This window comes from Camponotus floridanus, unplaced genomic scaffold (assembly GCF_003227725.1).
Source record: "Camponotus floridanus strain SB8 unplaced genomic scaffold, Cflo_v7.5 scaffold71, whole genome shotgun sequence".
Lineage (NCBI taxonomy): Eukaryota > Metazoa > Arthropoda > Insecta > Hymenoptera > Formicidae > Camponotus > Camponotus floridanus.
Genome location: NW_020229840.1, coordinates 729,362 through 748,809, shown reverse-complemented (window position 1 = coordinate 748,809; position 19,448 = coordinate 729,362). Strand labels below are relative to the sequence as shown.

General features: G+C 30.5%; 3 protein-coding genes across 3 annotated transcripts; all 3 read right to left on the bottom strand.

The window, feature by feature from the left end:
- Positions 1 to 5,819: 5,819 nt before the first annotated feature.
- Positions 5,820 to 8,067, bottom strand: LOC112639545. The gene is made up of 5 exons (XM_025413919.1): positions 7,996 to 8,067; positions 7,336 to 7,798; positions 7,068 to 7,175; positions 6,771 to 6,902; positions 5,820 to 6,520 (listed from the first exon to the last, which is right to left on the bottom strand). The coding sequence occupies exons 1-5, from the start codon at positions 8,065 to 8,067 to the stop codon at positions 5,820 to 5,822; spliced, it is 1,476 nt and encodes a 491-aa protein (XP_025269704.1).
- Positions 8,068 to 9,779: 1,712 nt separating this feature from the next.
- LOC105254617 lies at positions 9,780 to 11,384 on the bottom strand. Its single transcript, XM_025413924.1, has 2 exons — positions 10,761 to 11,384; positions 9,780 to 10,538 (listed from the first exon to the last, which is right to left on the bottom strand). The coding sequence occupies exons 1-2, from the start codon at positions 11,266 to 11,268 to the stop codon at positions 10,162 to 10,164; spliced, it is 885 nt and encodes a 294-aa protein (XP_025269709.1). The 5' UTR covers positions 11,269 to 11,384; the 3' UTR covers positions 9,780 to 10,161.
- Positions 11,385 to 16,611: 5,227 nt separating this feature from the next.
- On the bottom strand, positions 16,612 to 19,286 carry LOC105254651. The gene is made up of 2 exons (XM_011263462.3): positions 18,889 to 19,286; positions 16,612 to 17,028 (listed from the first exon to the last, which is right to left on the bottom strand). Exons 1-2 carry the CDS (start codon positions 19,259 to 19,261, stop codon positions 16,697 to 16,699), a joined length of 705 nt encoding a protein of 234 aa, XP_011261764.1. The 5' UTR covers positions 19,262 to 19,286; the 3' UTR covers positions 16,612 to 16,696.
- Between the last annotated feature and the right edge of the window lie 162 nt (positions 19,287 to 19,448).

Here is a 19,448-nt window from a genome sequence, read left to right as displayed (position 1 = left end):
TTAAGACCGCTGGGCTCCTGGCCAAAGACCTGGTCAGATGCATAAATATGCAGCTCATGGGACATACTATTTCGCTTAAGTTTGAATACAATTTGCGTTCTATCATGTTTATAATCGAATATATGATTTCACATTTCACTAAAATTCAAATTGCACTTTTGTCAATACAAATCTCCAAATGCTTGCACGAACATGAAATTTAACTTAATAACTTTTATTAAATTCTAGAAAGCTCTGCTTTATATTTTTGTTACGTATTTTGATTCAATTTTATATATTTTATTAATTTTTTTATGTCACTTAAACATCTGCGATACAATTAAGCTACATAATAAATATATATTATGCAGTAACATGCAATGTCACTTTTATCAAAAAATTAATTACGCTCATTCATGAACCTGTCAGTCACAGTTTTCTTCTTCAAAAGATAATGACGAGAAATTTCCTCACAAGCAAGTATATAGTTGAATTGTCACGTGGTCGGCCATACAGAATTATATGTACTTCTGCTACGTGTTCCGGTGAAAATATAGTTCAACTTTCTTATCCAACGTAATGAGTAGGATTTATAAACACTAAGCTGGAATTAATATATTATTCTAATTAGAAAAATTAATATGTTAAAATCATTTAGACATAGCAATATTTAATTGCAAGATGGATTTAGATGCACATATGTATATAAAAATACATATTGCATACTGCACATTTGAATATAAATATAAAAACAATTATTTGCGAATATTAATAATTTTGTAAATATATTTTTTGTAATTGTAGTTTACAATTTACAATTTTACATTTATTATTTTTTATATTAAAATAATCAGCAATAACGGCGATTTTTAAAAAATGTTTTGACATTTATCAAAATATTTTAGCATAAAATAGCAGCGACAAGTGGTCAGATAATTAATGTATGCATTTAATTTGATGATAAATTAGATTCTTTTAAATTTTATGTATGTAACCGGAGACATTAACGGAAACACACTTTCAGATCCGTGAATGTAATAAGGCATTCATGAATGAATCACAGATGAAGCTTAAGTAGCTTTTTCCACATGCAAATACCGCGCTATATACACTTTATTTTTTTATTGATATCTAAAACAAGACTGTATTAAAACATAATATTTTCTATTTATGCATAATCATTATTGTAATGAGACAAAAATTGTGTCGACGTAAGTAGTACTCGAAGAAAAACTCACTTATTATTCAACAATGTAATATGCTTTTACTTTGTGAAATAATGTAATTTATAATTCCTAAAGAAATGATGATTTTGCAATCTCGGAAGAAATATGTTATACTTACGATGTTTATCTCTATACGCTTTAATATGATATAAAATATCATAAGTCAGAGGATAAGCATTTTGTTTCATTTACATCGCCTTTCTCAGGCTTTTCACTAGATGGATTTCCTGGTGAAGGTGTTCTCATTATTCCAACGAGCAACTACAATGTATTAAATACATATTTAATCTATACTAAGTTATTTAAGTGAGAATTAGATACATTTTCATCTTGCTCTAATGATTTCGATAATAATACCTTTCTCATTTCACCTTTCTCATTCTACCTTTCTCAATGATATTTTTATAGATATTTCGATAACGTAATAATCGATTAATATATCTATAACTAAGATATCTGCCTCATATATTACATCTATACAATGTGTTTTTTATTTTTCTTAATTTTAAATTGTTAAAACAATTTTTCTCTCGAGATATAAAATCCCATTATAGTGGTTACATCTATCTTCTTGCATTATATTTCAAAATTTTAACATATTTTTACATATGTCAATAATATTGATAACAGTTTTTGTTACTTTATATTTTTTTGAACATAGGTGGGTTTTTCTTATAAACATATAAATCAGGTTTGAAAGTGGCACGCTGATTAGTCAAATCGGCCCGAGTCCAAAGGTGGAGAGGTCATTTTAATATTAAGGGGTATTTCTGACGACATCATCTTGCAGTACGAATTGACTGAGCAGTTGATCAGGTGGGCCAAGCCAAAGCGAGTGGACCGGATGAATTCCGTTGACCCACTAATCGAAGATGCTACTACGTAGGTAGGTTGAGGTGTATGACCGGTTTACGCGTTTGCTGCCGAAAAGCGATCGCACACGCATTCAAGGAAACAGGATTTCACGTTGAGAATTTCGTTCCGCCACGCGAAGATTTGTCTTGCTTCCGTTGACGAATACAAAATATAACGTGCACGCGCACACTCTTTTATTTTACCTCGCTTCTTCTGAGCTCTCGATATCCATGGAGGAACAAGAGGTTCATTCAACATTCCAACGTAACCCAGTTACGTCTTGACCATAATTTATCATATACTAATACGACAAGACCTATCGGCTTTTTCATTTCGCGAAAATAAAAGCAATATATATTGATAAACAATATGATTAATATTTAAGTGTAAGTTAATGAAAGAATATATATTTATTTCATTTTACTTACGATGCTAAAGTTTCTAAGATAAATACGCTAATCAATTAAAAAATCTATCTTATAGTTCACAGCCACAAGTAATTCATTCTTATACATATTTTAATTTTCCCTTGAGATTATTATGTTATTACAGTGCAAATTATACCGTTGAAATCTACATTTGAGAGAGGTTAATTTGATGGACTTACTAGTAATCCTAATGATTGTAGATGTGTGTATTACTGGTCTATCCAATCTCTCTTTTTCTCTGCTTAATTATTTTATGGCATACCATCTCATGGCAATGATCTCGAAAAGAGGAAGCAATTTGTGCCGGTCTGACTGTAGTATATTATTCGAAATGTATCAGTTGCATGTGCAATTGATATATTTCAAATAATCCGCTATATATCCTAATGTCATTGGAAAGTATTTCGGATAATGGATAGTTGAAAATTGTCAGCTCGTAAATCAGAAACGCAAATTTCAATGGTGATAGTAACCCCAACGGAAAGTATTTGCGGTGCATCGAAACTGGTTTGTACGTGCACAAAGTGAACCAAGCAACTGGGACATGTCACATATTGGGTGAGCGATAAAATTTAAGCTTTATGCCAACTTAAAAAAAGATGTATTGTATGGAAATTGATGACTATTTAAAGTCTATTGAAATTTATTATTCAATAATAGTTTAAAAAAGATATTAAAAAAGTACATTAATTTTTTTATTTTTTAACTTTAGATTTTTATTTCTCAATAGCACATGAATATTATTTTTTAAATAATTTTTTATAAAGAATACTTCATCTATCAAGTATTTTAATATACAGTATTTTTTTACTTAATTTTAATTTTATTATAAATTATTTTAAGATTTATAAGTTTTTATATAATATACTCCAATTTTTTAATCTTAAATTAAATCTAAATTTTACTAATAAAGATATTATAGTTAATTAAATTAATTATATTATAAATAAGATATTATATTAAATAAGATATTATAAAATATCAAAAATTAATTGTCATCACTGTTAGAAATTCAATCATAATTTTTTAGATTCTCAGATTTTAACAAAGAGCGATGACATTTATTCACCTACTTATCTATCTCCTACACTTCTTGCTACGAATCAAACAACATGCAAATATAATATTATCGCACCATCTCTGATGGAACAAATAGCATACTATGCATTGCCTCATATTATGCGGCATAGACCATCAATTTATCCATTACGTCAACTGACAAAGTGAGACGGTGAAATGGCTTTTGGCTTTTGTGACAGATATACATATGAGTAAAATAGAAGTATAAACGGAAACATCGTGTTAAATATGTACACGGAAATAAATATTAAAAGTAAACGATGATATTCTTGTAACTAATATTATTTGAGTTAACATTAGAGAAAGTAAATATAACGGAAAATTGAAATTAGAATTTTTTATTCCTTCAAAACTTCATAGTGTAAAAAAAATAAAAATTACTTCGGTGATTTTATTATTGTTTTTCTCTAAAAGATTATGCACAAATTCTTATATTTTTAATAGAGAAGGAAATGTAAATGTCATTAAAAATTATATATTCAAAATTATATATATATATATAATTTATATAATTTATATATATATATATATATATATATATATATATAATTATAAATATATAATTAATTGTAGAGTTAAGAATTAGTTATCATCCCGTATATAGATCTTTTCAACAACTATCGATAGCATCGTGAAATGCAGCAACATAGGAAAGTGAACCAACCGATCCTCAGGCGCGACGCACCTACTTCCGGGACAGGAAACCCTCTTTTTGTCGGATGATACGAACACTTTCACCGATTTTCCCGATCGCGAAAGGGAGCGGGATCCCGTTGATCAGTGGGCTACCTAACGGTAATCGACAAATGACCTCGTGGTTTAAGCAGGCGCTTCCTCATCAAAGCGACTAAAGGAGAGCATCCTGAGAAAATCAAATGCGCGACCATAAAGGCACATACTCACGCCGCTGTCCACCAAGACAACTGAAGATAAATTCACCTGCCGTTATTCTTTTTAAATCAAATCACGCTGCCACCGAAAAAGCTATGCGTCGGGAATTTCAAATAGATGGTCAATGCATTAATGTGGGTCGATCATTGCGCTAGTAAAAAGAGCTCGGACATGACACGACTTAAGAATTTAGTCATGTATATAGTTCACCAAAACACCGAACTGAGTTTATGTTAAATAATTTGAAAAACAAATGAAACAAATATATTTGAGAAAATAATATATATTTATATAGCAGTTAATTAATTAATTTTAATTTTACTAAACTTTTTAGAGATTAATTTATAAAAAATTAAATATATTTGCAGAAGATCTTTATTTTATTATTTTTATACAAGCGTTATATAAATTTCCTTACAAAACCGGTTAAATTTGAGGACTTAAACTTATACATTATTTATAAATTTAAAAAATCAACGAATTTCTCAAATGATTAATTAAGTTTTTAACATTTTTATATATAATTATCTTTATAAATTATAGACTTATTTGTTAGCTAAATTTCTTGGATAAATATTCTGCAAATCAATAAATTTGCCAAAAAAACCGCTAACATTGGAAAGTTGATGATGTGAGAAATGCTTTTCAAATAAAGATGACTGTAAATAATTGCGGTCGATTTTAGCATGAAAGGTACACGTGAAATATCGAAGAAATGGAAATTTGTGGACCATGACGCAAGAGAAAAACCGTTATAGACCTCGAATATGTTTTATCTATCTTTTTTCAAAACGATTCGCATATATCTGCTAAATCTTGAATTTGATTGAGTATACGAATAATCTTCGACACCTAGTGTCAATGTTCTTCACGTTCTTCAAAGACTCTCAACCGGTATGTCAAGTGTACCAGATAAAATGGATTCCATATACTTCCGGCAACATTCAAGGTCGGTTACTTACTAGAAAGTCACTTGGAAAAAGCTTGAAAGACTCTTCAGAAGATTGCGCCACTATCTTATAAATAAAATTAATAGACAATGAAAAAATTGTTAAGATACAAAAAGTTTATAATGGTTATTAGTTATTAAATTAATAATATATGTTATTATTAACTTTTATTAAATTTAATTGTAGTAATTATTAAAAAATTTAGCGATATTTCATCTTATTTAAATATATCTATCTTTTATGTAATTTTTAATCTAATTTTATTCAAAAATTTCTTATAAAAAATATTAAAGAAATGAACAATATATATATTAGTAAAATACATTTTTTCAGTTATTATATAACGATTATAATATATTTTACTTAAAAACATACATACACAATAATGTGCCATACTATTAACAATATATCTAAATTCCACGTAACAAAGGCACATTTTTAGAATGCGATTCGGTCTGTAATTCAATTTTTACATTTGAATTTGACGCAACCTTATTATGATTTATTTTTTCAGCTGTAGCCTGCCATTCATCATAAGTCATATCTTTTTTATGAGTAACATCAGGTTGATTTGTGCTTGTTATAGAATCAACATTTTTCTCGTTTACATTAACGAGATTGATAGATGGATTTCTGTTAAAGATGAAACTTCTTTCCTTTGTATTTACTGTTGTTTCTTCTTTGGGATTATTTTTTATCGAATCAGCAGTTACATTGGCGTTCTCATATTCGTGGAAAGTATTATAGTTTGCTATATTCAAATTAGAAATCATAGAATTTGAGCTTATTTCTGATGGTGATTTTTGATAGTCCTGATAGTCCGGATAATCAATACTCTCCGCATCCGACATAGCTTCTCCTATCATCGGGATGCGATTAGATCCATCATCTGCGGTCTCGTCCTTGATCACTTTGTCGTACGATAACATCATCGGCCGTTTGTGGAAGCTGCGACCCCATCCGCCCCCACCGCCCCCATAGCCGCCGCCTCCTCCTGAAGGGGGACCATAACTACTTGGTGGAGGTGCACCATAACTATCACTAGGTCCGCCACCGCCACCGCCACCACCACCCGAGGCTTTCGTAAGCAGTACAATTTCTTTGAGTTGTCCTGGAAAGTGTTACCAAGTTAAAGATCTAGATGTTATTAAAAGTTTCACAAAGATATTTAGTTTTGTTATTTACAGACTTTGTTAAAAGATTGTTGTTAACGATTTTTTAAATTACCAAAGTTTTTGATTATGATTTTATAATACAGCACCAACTAATGTAAATTAGTGCGAACATTAAAAGATTAATTGTATTTAGATTTAAACGATTAGACACAAAACATAGAAATATTAAAAAGGAAATAATCGTACCTCCTCCTCCTCCACCGCCTTGCCATGGACCGCCACCTCCGCCTCCGCCCTTTCCAAATTTGCTCATCAACATCATCATGGAAAGCATTAGAGACATACCGCCCATCATCATACTTTTCATTGCCATCAATCCTATTGTACAAAGTATATAAGATTATTTTATTATAATAAGATATCTTGATAATATTTATAAAAATTTTATAGATTATAAATATGTATATAATATTTGAATGAGTATGAAAAATATATGTCCGATGCAACAAGAGAGCATAAAAAATATAAAAAATAATATTATACCTATTAACTTCATTTTGACCATCATTATCATGCCCATCATCATCATCTGACATTTGCCATGACCCTTACCTCCGCCCCCTCCGCCACACTTGTCTTTCTTACCTCGTCCTGTAACAAATTGTATTCAACAATTGTAAAAACAATAATTTCCTAAAAAATTGTTAAAATGTATCTAAAGATATTCATGTCTATATTACACGTATATTACGTATATTATGTATATTACGTATCTATATTACAATATTGTTTTAATATTCTTCGCACTAACCTTCCGCTACAGCTGTTTCGTCGTACATTAAATCGATCTGATTCTTTTCACGTTTATTCCATCGAGGCAACGTGATACGCAGAGTGAAAGAATTGAAAAAATCATCCAAGCTACGTTCAATGCTGACATCCGTATTATTCATAGCTCGACCGTCCGATCTATTTATTGTTCTGATTTTCACCAATTTCATGTCTTGTCCGAGCAAGGTAATTTCATCAAGGCGAGTTATTGTTTCCAAGAAACGAACGAAACGTTTCCTGATGCAGCCGAGCGAAAATTCAACGACGCATTTGCCTATGTCCTTTACGGGAAACTCCGGAAAATAATCGTCGTCCTTGTTTTTCATGGAATCGTTTCTAGGCGATGGAACTACCTTTACGTCGATTTTAAAGCCATTCTTCTTGAGATTAAATATTCGACGTTCGACTGGCGCCTTGCGTAACTCCATGTCAAGGATGTAATCCTTGATATTTCGGACTCCATTCTTTTCGTACGCATTCGCATGGATCGCGCACGCAATCAATAGACAAAGAACGAACATAGGTTCACGCACTTTTGCACGGCGAGTAATTAACGTCGATCGATACTGATGGCGATGATAAATGACGGAGATAACCTTAGAAGAATTACACTGACTGACACTGACTGATCTCTGGATCATCGCAATCGTTTATATACATTGGGATTTATGTCATTCGTGGTATCTTCGCGACGCTTTGTCACGATTGTCATTACTTGCAGCGAGAAACAAGTAGTCTTCTAATAATAAGATTGAACAGGCGAAATCATTCATCGAGTTTCAGCCACAACTAGACACAATAGTTAAAGCAAACGTTTCCGGATACAATATTACAAGCTGCTATTGTATGTTACGTTGACACGCTTATAAGAACATTTCAAAGATGAAATAGTTTGTGCCACTTCTAAATTACAAGTTTAAAGTTCACATTAAAATATCGCAGATCCTACAATCGGAATAAAAGAATAATAACCAGTAATTAGAATGAATCTAATTGTCTATATATTATTTATTTAAAAATGTTTGAATACAATTTCTTCTTATTATTATTATTATATTTTATTATATTATTATTATATTCTTCTTTTTCTTATTATTATTATATTTTGTTATTACATTATTATTATCTTATTATTATTATTATATTCTTATTATTATATTTTATATTTAATAATTAGAGACTTGGCTCAAATAATCAAAAAATCAAAAAGAAAATGGCATAAGACCCAATGCGCGGTAGTTGGAGCGCAGAGAAGCAACAACACTTCTTTTTTTTCAATATTAATTTATTAAAAACATATTATAATAACAAAAAGCGAATGTTTCGGATCATCTTTTGATCCTTCTTCAGCGCGATGTTAACAATATATATTATAAATAGTGACGCGTTACATTAAACGAATGTATTTTTATAATCTCTCGACGCGTAGGTGACGCTAAATTGCATCCCGCGGAAATCTAGCAAGCACTCTGCTACCAACAGTCAATTAAATATACTATAGTTATGCTATGCGATGTCACAGCAAATCTAGCAAATCGAATAAAAATAATAAAATAAAATAAATATAATATATTTTATTAATATAATATATTTTATATTTTATATATTTTATAAGCAAGAAAATATATCAAAATTAGTATTTGCTTGTGAAATGTAATATAACATTATTATTATTTACGAAATTTAAAAAATAGATTTTGTTATTTGTTACTTTTTCTTAATACATTAAGACTAGCGTGTTGTTCTCTATAATTATATATATGATTATGACAATATTATATAATTTTATTTTATATACTTGGAGCATTATATTATATGTGTGTGTGTGTGTGTGTGTGTGTGTGTGTGTGTGTGTGTGTGTGTGTGTGTGTGTGTGTGTGTGTGTGTGTGTGTGTGTGTGTGTGTGTGTGTGTGTGTGTGTGTGTGTGTGTGTATGTGTGTGTTAATGTATACGATTATGCGCGCCTTGAGAATTGCAACACTTTATGATCTGATGCTATCAAGATTACGAGCCTAATGGTCGCCTATCGTGGTGAAGGTGCTGGCCTTATTACCTCTTAATTGGTCCGTACACCTACAGAGATATCTACGTTGAATCGTAGCAATTAAATTACTATAACAGTAAACATGTGCACTTTTCAGCGCGTGATGCATTTATACGATGCGTTACGCTGGCTAGTTAGAAAAGTTCAACGTAATTTTCTTATTTAAATTAACAAAATACTTGATAACTGCTACTTAACACATTATGCTAAACACTCTTATTACAGGATATATATTCCGCGATTCATTATACGATTCTTGATGATTGCTGCAATAATAATGATAACACATTACATATGTATCTTTACAAATGTTTTTTATTATTACAACTTTAACAGTAACAAAATAAATATTCAAAAATCATGTACATGATCTTGGGCAATCTGCGTGCATGACGATGGTATGCTTTCTCAATGGACAGTGATCGAAAATGCAACGGCGGCCGCAATAAATATACGTAGGTAACTATAAATAATAATAAGAATATGATAATTTATGAAACGACAAATGAAGCGCCAGATGAGATCTTAGAGAGGCGAATAAGAAGTAAAATGATGGCGAGATAGAAAAAGAAAAGAGAAGCGAGATGAGGTGGAAACACAAGAAGATAGATATGAGGAGGAGACACGATAGTGCGTTAAAGGATAAAAAGAAACAGCAAGGAAGAAAGGAAACTTGGTGAGGTAGAGATGTGCTAAAGACGGTTCTGTCGTGTACCGACGAGTGCAGATACTACTCGTCGAATTAGATCATCGAACGGAGATTAATTCTGCAGGATCGATCTGCGATCGCGCGCGTTGCCGTATTTCAGTACAGCCTGTTGAATCGAGTCATGAATGGAATCGAGGGATCTTCCGTATCCGGAGTGTCCGAATCCGTGTCCGTGATGCTCCTCCGAGCTATGCGTATGCGAACTGGTGTACACCGGTTTGCTGACGATTTCATACGTGGTCTTCTTTTCGCCGTGACTAGCTAAGGATTTGAGTCCGATAATGGCTGATAACATTAGCGCCATCAGACCGGTCATCAAGGCTTTTCCGGCAAGAAGAGCCAGTGCGCCGAATCCCATCGCACCAAGAGTTCCCTTCATCATTAACAGACCGGCCATCAAACCGGAACCGCCTTTATCCTTTTTACGTCCTAATTAAATATAAAATGAAAATCATCTATTAAATATAAAATGATAATTAATATCTTGAAATATAAATGTGCGTATGATTGAGATAAAACAGATTAATTCGAGTAAATTTACTTTCGTAAGATGTATTGTATCTCTGAGTTTAAACTGTTTGATTATCTAATAATCTTGTTATTGATTATTTTCTTTATTACTTCGATAAATAATAAAATTAAAATGCTAACCTGTTTCAACATTTTGATTGCCTCCCAAGCCCAGTTGCGCGAGCGCATCTTCGTTAAAATTCCTGGCAGCTTCAAAGGTTTTTGGATCGAAAAGCTTGATGGAAATTGAGTGGCTGTTAAGGTAACTGCCGACCTTGTGAGCCAAATAGGCGTCCAATCTCTTCTCAACGTCATTCGGGAAGTCTCTCGCCAAATTGGCGACCACTTCCGATGCCGGAACATCAGTGGAACTGTTTTCTTTGATCACAGATACTCCCGGAAGAATACCGATGTTCTCCTGCTCTGACAATTTATCCAGGAAAGACACCACGTCCAGCTTGAGGCATGTGGCACTGTATGACTTTCCGCAATCTTTATTTAAATTAGACGTCAGATTTTCCGAAGCTTCTTCCACCAGTTGCCTCGAAGTGCGTCTTTCGATCTCTGCGTTGACGCATCCCGAGAGAAAAAGTACCAGAAGAAGAAGATGACAACGTGACAATTGGGCGACGTGTGTAATTCCTTTCATCGCGAATTTTTGGATGTTTCCTTGAAGTTTAGTTTAAAGTAAGAAAAATTTGTGCAGAATATATTTTTTTCGTCCCAAGTCGACGGATCGCCAGCAGCGCGACGATATCCTCGAAGACAAAGGACTTTGAAGCTGACAGATGAGACGCGTATCGTGCACTGGACATATCCTCGGATACTTGCAGTATATATAGAGCGAGATAGTCCTTTTTCCTTTTTGCCTTTCGGTCGTTTCATACATTCTCCATAGTCGAGAGTACCGGCGACGGAACTCTCTTCTTTGTGGATGTTGAAGAGGAGGCAGGGGCTCATGCAGCCGCCCAGTAGCTGCGGCGAGAGGGAGCGTCAAATAGAGCGGAGAATTCGAATCTGAGTCAAATTTGTGTGAGAAAAAAAATAGACGAGTACGACAAATAATGAATGAGAGCGAATGCTTATCGCCTCGATACTAATTTAATTGCATTAACGACATTATATTGACATATGTATATAATTAATTATTTTTGAAGAATCTCTTATTATCTATTAAATGCTATAATCTAATAAATTTCTCCATATTTCTTCTTTATTTATAAATTTATATAAATGTTTACAGATTTTTATCTGTTGTTACATAATATTATTTTACAAAATAATACAATTTTTTACTTATAGAATATATATAATATAACTTAGAACATACAATAAAGAATATATAGTGTCTGTTCATATATTTGATTCAAATAATCTAAAAATTCTTCTTATTTATTATAAACATATAATTTAAAAAAATTGAACAAAAGCTCTAATTTCTAATTAAAGGCAATAATATGACATAGGAGTTTAATCAAATGAATTAATCATTTCAATATAAATTATTTAATCGATGATCACTGATATCCTTGGCGCTCGATCGCCCAGCGTAAGGTCACTTTCGATTTCATGAATGAAACCGCAAGACCAACAGGACGAATTTTACGAAGTTTGCGAGCCGGACGCAATCGGGAATTGCAAATCGAAAAATTCGCCGATAAGTATATCGTGAAAATTATTATTGCGGGCGAGGCGAAACGAGACGGGAGTCCTACTTTAAATCAGTCCAGTTTAGCTAGCTCGTAGGAGATCCGATTTTCGCGCGCCACGCTCGAGCAACGGCGCTTCAGACGGATCTGCCGATGTGAAAGTACGCAGTCGATTTTCACGAGCAACTCGATAGGATCTTATCGTGGCATGCACGTATGTATTTGTATGCGGTGAACGCGTGCACGTCTCAATATGACGCGCATGCATGCCATACGGCAGGTGTGCCGACTTAGAACGGACTAGCCTTCTTCTTGAAACATCCATTTTTCCATTTACTGCTTCCTTTTTCATGCGGTGCCTTCCTTTCGTTAATAATCGCGCGATCTCGAATACACGTTCCTGTTCTCGCTAAGCGCGACAAATCGAGCCAATGATGGGTATTCATAAAACACGGACGAAAGGGATGAATTGGAATGAAATGGGAAATTGCATTTATCTCCATCATTAATTAAATCAAAAATTTTGTAATAAAACTGAAATTTCGCATTTATCTTTATCGCAAATTAAATCAAACATGTCATGGTAGACGAAGATATTAAAATATTTCATATAGATTCAATTCATTCAAATTTATTCGCGAACTCGTTCTGATATTGTAATTTTACTGCATTTTTATATTTTGTCAAACGTAATCTAGAACTGTCTGCAGCATAATCTATATTTCCTGGTTTTTAGAGAGTACTAAAACTTTAACTGAAACCGCAATTATTGCTGTATTTAAGACATCCGATAAAAAATAATGACATTTAATTTCACGATTCATCATTAAAGCCTTTGATAGATAAAAAAGATAGATAGAAAAAGAAGAAAAGTCAATATGTTTATTTTTACATATTTAAATTTATTTTAAAAGCGTATTTTGGTACTTAAAACATATTATATCAAATAAATAATATGAGCTTTTAAAATATTTTTCAAAAATCTTTTTTTAATAAAAAACAAAATATTTCAAATTAAATTTTTATTATCGAAAATAATATTAAAAATTATAAAATGCATAACAATAATAAAATTATTTTTGATTATATAATATTTAAAAAATGAAGCTATACTAACGTTTACAAGTGCCAATATAATGCTATAACGCATGAATTCATATAAAAATTATGATTGTGCGTTCCGGAACATACTGTAATTACCCTATTTTCAGTTGAAATTGAGATAGGCGTTGTTTCAAGGAAATCGCTTGCATTTACCTAATAATTTGTCACAATTCAGGGAACGTTCACGCAGGATTAGCGAAGAAAACGTGTCAATAATTTCTCCTTGACAGTTATTTTAGTGAATTTTATTCTTACATATTGAAAATATTGAAATATCAATGTGTAGGTGCTAGAAATTACTGTTAGAAATTTAGAAAAATATATATAAATTGGAGAAATTGTTTGTATTGGAAAGCTGGAGATTACCGAACATCTAGAACATTGTTTACCACATTGTTAATAAACGATATCTGCAACATCTTTACATAATTTTTTGCTTGTAGAAAAGCAAGTTTTGTTTTCTTTACTTTGATACATGTAGAAGCATATAAACTGTTGTTTTATTTCATAAGATCTAACATTGCCATACTATCTTCTTCCAGGAAAAACAAGACATCAATGCTTTGTGAACGGGAAAATCTGATTTGTATAATTATTCGGCTATGTCTAAATATTTCTACATTTATGCAAAAACACAAAATTATTATGTATATTTATTTTCTTTTAAAATTCTTATAAATCTTATAATAATATCTTTGATCTTGTTGATACAATAATTAGATAAGATTAACATACGTAGCAAGAATGGTACTTAATAAATAAATTTAAAAAATATTGTGTATCTATTAGTTATTAATCAGTTGTTTAAAATATATTTAGTAGATTATATATATTATAAAAATTATACATATTTTTTATTTATGTACATTTATATCATATATTTGTTATCAAAAATGTCATAATTTTCGAAAATGTCTAATTTTAAAGAATGCATAAAATTTATTTTAAAGAAATGTATAATATGAGCATATGTAGTGCATATATAATTTATGCGTCAAAGTGTCAAACAAGAAGAAAAGAAGAAAGGTGAAATTACTGCTTCTGATACACTTGGTGCTGCCCGAGTGATTGCATAGACCTCGTTAATTCAAGAACGCATATCCGTTATGCACTAAAAATGTATCGTGTGCATTTATACTTTTGCATTTTTCTCACGGCAATTTAAAGTGAATGTTAAAAGCTACAAATTTCTTTTATACGGCGATTTGTAAGCATAAAGTTATCTAGCCATCGCATTACGTTGTGCTTTTCTCAATGAGTTACATATTAAAAAACTCGGTCGTACTATTGGCTCAATATTGTCAAGGTGTGAAATAATTTATTGTCGCAATTATAGTCTTTATTTAATATTAAGGATTTAAATAATGTTTAGAAACTATTAAATTTATAAATTTAGAGCAATCTATTTTCTTAAATAATATATAATAATATATAATATATATGTAATAATAATATAAAATAATATAATATATATTATATACATATAAAATGTTTGTTTCTGTCAAACTATATTTTTATATTACAAAAATTTGTTATTTTATATTTAATTAAATTTGATATTATATTAAAAATAATACATATAATTTTACAATATTTATGACAAAATTTTTGATTTTTATAAAATAATAATACACTATATAAAATAACAATACTATATTTTTTAATCTATATATATATATATATATATATATATATATATATATATATAATTGAATTATATAATTGAAAGAAATATTTTACAGAAAGCTCTCTCGAAATATAATTATGTATATATATATATATATATATATATATATATATATATAATTATATTTCGAGAGAGCTTTCTGTAAAATATTTCTGTCAATTTTTTGCATCTGTATAATATACGTGTGAACTAAACATTTAATTTCATTTATTTATTTCAATTTATGTAATATGAGAAAATGCTTTTCGAATGATGTATAATCGAAATAATGAAATATTATATGTATTTTGTAATTTGCATATAGATGAATAAAATCTATAATTAAAGAAAAATTATATATAAGTACAATGAGAAAAACATATAAAAAAATGTTATATTTTGAAACTATGTGTGTATATATATATATATATATATATATATATATATATATATATTGTTGTTTACAACGTTTATTATATGTGTAACTTAATTTTTTATCTACAGAGAGAATTACATGTTTAAAATTAGCATTAATATTATGAAAATAAGCAGTGATATAATATAAGAATGGAAAATACAAAATGTAGAGAGAAAGAAATTTTTAAAATTATTTACACAAAAGCATTTACAAAAACTATATTTACAATTGCAGATTTATGTAATAAATATTTAATAATTTTTAATATTATGTGAGAAATAAACAAATTTATGTAATAATATTTTTAAATCTAGTCATAGATATTTTGTTGTAATTAGAAATAAAACAAGTTATAAAGAATTTATAATAGAATTTAAATTGCAATATATTTTATTAAAATAAAAATATTTTAAGTGTATGGAATGTGTATATATGAAAAATTTCAACGATATCTTTGTGAAATGAAAATATAAACTTGAAGTATCTTATAAACAAGATTGTGTATTTAAAAAATATGTCCTTCAGCATGAGAAGCGAAAGAACCTCTTTCGCTCTTCATCCTGTTTGCTTCTCGACGGTGCTGTCCTCTCAAACCGCTCATATATACCCGTATTTGCCGTCCCACTCCTCTTGAATGACTCAACTAATCACAACCGATGCCGTTATTCCAGCTCCCACCAAGAAGACCACGGTCATACCTTGCCACGATGGAAGTGGAGAAGCACGTGGAGGCAATGACCCACTGACCTTGATACGTACGCAGCATCGAGGGGGAACTCGGTGAACCAATCGTAGCTACGATCCGCTTTCCTACCTTGCCTGACACAATGACCTCGTTTCCTTCCTCTTCCTAGTTCCCCACCTTGATTCAATCTTTCTCCGCTATCTCTCCCACCCTCACAACCGCACATTCTATCTTCTTTCCGTTCGTAAACCTCCATCTAGGTCATTAGCCTTCTCGTCTGACCGACTGATTGTAAGTAAACCATTTATGACTAAATATATATGTATATAAAAAATAATCCCTATTATTGATCTAACATTTAAAGTGTAACATTAGTAGGATGGAACATATCTAATAAAAGTAATTCGCTGATATCGCAATAATATAACGTTTTTGACAATTCAGACAATAATATAATAAATAAGACAAAATTGTATAAAAAAGATTTATTATACATGAAGCAAGTATGTGCCACAGACGCATAAATAAATAAACAAATGGCAAGGACATTGCATTTTATGGATTGTTCTGATATAGATATTGTTCGCCATTTAATTCTGGTGTCCAGTCTTTGTAAGGTTGATTAACTTCTTGTTCTGATCTATGCCAATGATCGTGATGAATTTCATACGGTCTCGCAACGCCATAGCTGACTCTTGGCGGTGGCGGTGGCGTAATAAGGGCTTTCAAGGCTACCGCGCCGGAAAGCATAAGTGACATAAGACCTGCACTCAAGCCCTTAATGCCTATCACAGCGATTGCGGAGACTATGATGGGGAAGAAAATTAGCGCCTTCAGATTCAACAGAACTAAAAGTGGTATAATCATCTTCTTCAATCTTGTACGAGCTGTAAATAATATATCATATATTCTTCTCTATGAATAATTATGTTATTTATTAATATTTTCAATTAATTACATATAGTCATAGTGTATTTAATTGTTAATAATTATAAATAATTATAACACACATGAGAAGAAAAAGGATGATGTGTAAAAGTTAAATTATAACATGTTAGTAATGTTATAAAAAGGATTCGAAATATATATAATTGAATATATAAAGAAATGTTAGAGAATATTATTAATATATAAATATAAATAATTATGGAATATTTGAGTAATCGAGAGGCATTTCTAAAATATTATAATTGACATTCATCTTTCAATCTACTTTCTTCGACACGCGACACTCTCGTTCAAGGTCTTTCTTAGACATCTCGCAGTAATCGTCCTAGAAACCCGGAATCCCACCAACCTATCAAACGGTAACCCACTTTAATCCACTCCCACCTCCGGTATCTGTTTTCGCGGATATGATAAAAGTGGAACACATCCTTACAGCTTTCTATGTATGCATTTTCTCGTTTCGATCTCCCTCTCTTTTTCTTAATGCTGCTATCAATGAACATTAATGATACATATCCGAATTTTTGAATATTTTTAGACTTGTACAACACATATTTTACATATTATGAATATAAGAGTGAAAGAATTTAAGAAAATTTATAAATATGAAAAGAAGGATGGAATTATGTTAGAGAGATATGGAAAATGAGTGAATGGTATTTCGGCCGCAACCGAAAAAGAAGATGCTGTAAGTTATACTTTCCAACCAATGAATACCGAGATTCGTGGACTACTTAAATCCCATTGGTAAGACTTTAGAAAGGTGAGACGCTATAAGTTTGCGCCCATGATGTCGAATGATGTATTCATAGCAGATCGGGACGTTAGGCAAGAACAAGAGACTTTTGTATTAGATCCAAGATCTAACACAAAATCTTAGGTTTAATGTTATTATTATTAATTTATTAAATTATCAAAATATTTGCGGAAAAATTTAATTTTATATAAAAAAAGGAGATCATATAAATAAAAGAAGATTATAATTAAGTATGAGAAAATTAAATTATACAATTATGTATTAATTACAAAATAATAAGAAATACTGCTTAATATAATTACAAAAATGTACTGTAGAAATATAATTATAGTAAAATTTTAAATAAAATTAGATTTGTAGATTTAATAAATATATATTTTTATTTAGTAATATATATTTATTAATTATTATTCCAAAAATTTATATAAAAATTTAATAATTTCAAATATTTTAAATGTTTTGTAATGTCTATATATAAATATATCCACTATTTCATGCGACAAATATTATTTATTATCATAGTTTATGATAAAAATCATATTATTCTTTTATATATATATACAATATATATATATATATATATATATATATATATATATATATATAATTTTTCTTTTATATCATCGAGCCTTCAATTATTTCTATTTAATCGTGTCATAGATACACATAAATTCATAAGCCAAAAATATGCCAGGAAGGAAGAATTATTTTTTGAGTTTACGGAAATAATTTTAAAAAAATGCGATTTAATATAAATTTTACTAATATTAAATATTTCATTATCATTTTGTGAAATAGTTTCAATAATCAATTCAATCATTCAAATTTTTTAAAAGATAATATACTTACTAGCATATTTTCCTAGATTATTCTAATCTTGTTGTGTAAATTTTCAAATTAAAAAATAAATGTTTCAATTGTCTCTAATTTATAAATTTGATAAGATTTACTTTACCCATTAAATATAAAACAATGTTAACATTTAATTTTGTTTTTTTTCTGTTTAAGCATTATTGTAATTCTTTTCCAATGCATTGTTTACCTTCGGACGCTCCGGTTGTCAGACTTTTCAGTTCTATATCGATATTCTTCTGGCCAAGGGCGCGCCCAAACAAACCGGCAGGTGAAGAATCATTAGGGAGATTAATTTGTATTTTTCTAGTTCTCAGGAATTTCTCGATTCTGTTCACGAGCGGATCTGCACTCTCTTGCGACGAATTCCCGTCTTCCGGAATCTTTCTCAGGATAACCATATCACTATAAATATTGATAGTGTCTTTTCTATTGAGTTCGTCCATCGTCATCGTGAGCTTGGCTTCTAAATGCTCCAAATCGTTTCCATTTTCCTGATTTTGATCAGCTACCACTAACGTCACGAGTTGCAGCGCCAGGAGAATGATTACTCTGGTCTTCATTGTCGCGAAGTGCTTTATAGTGCAACTTCAATGAAACGTTTTTGACTGTTTGGCCCCAGGACAATTTTTCTTTTATACAACTGTCGATGAGTGGTGGGGCCATGCTGAACTATTTGGCAAGCAACGTACAAGGGCAGCAGTGTCAAGAATTTTAATTCAGCCGACTCCTTGAAGAATGAATATGAAA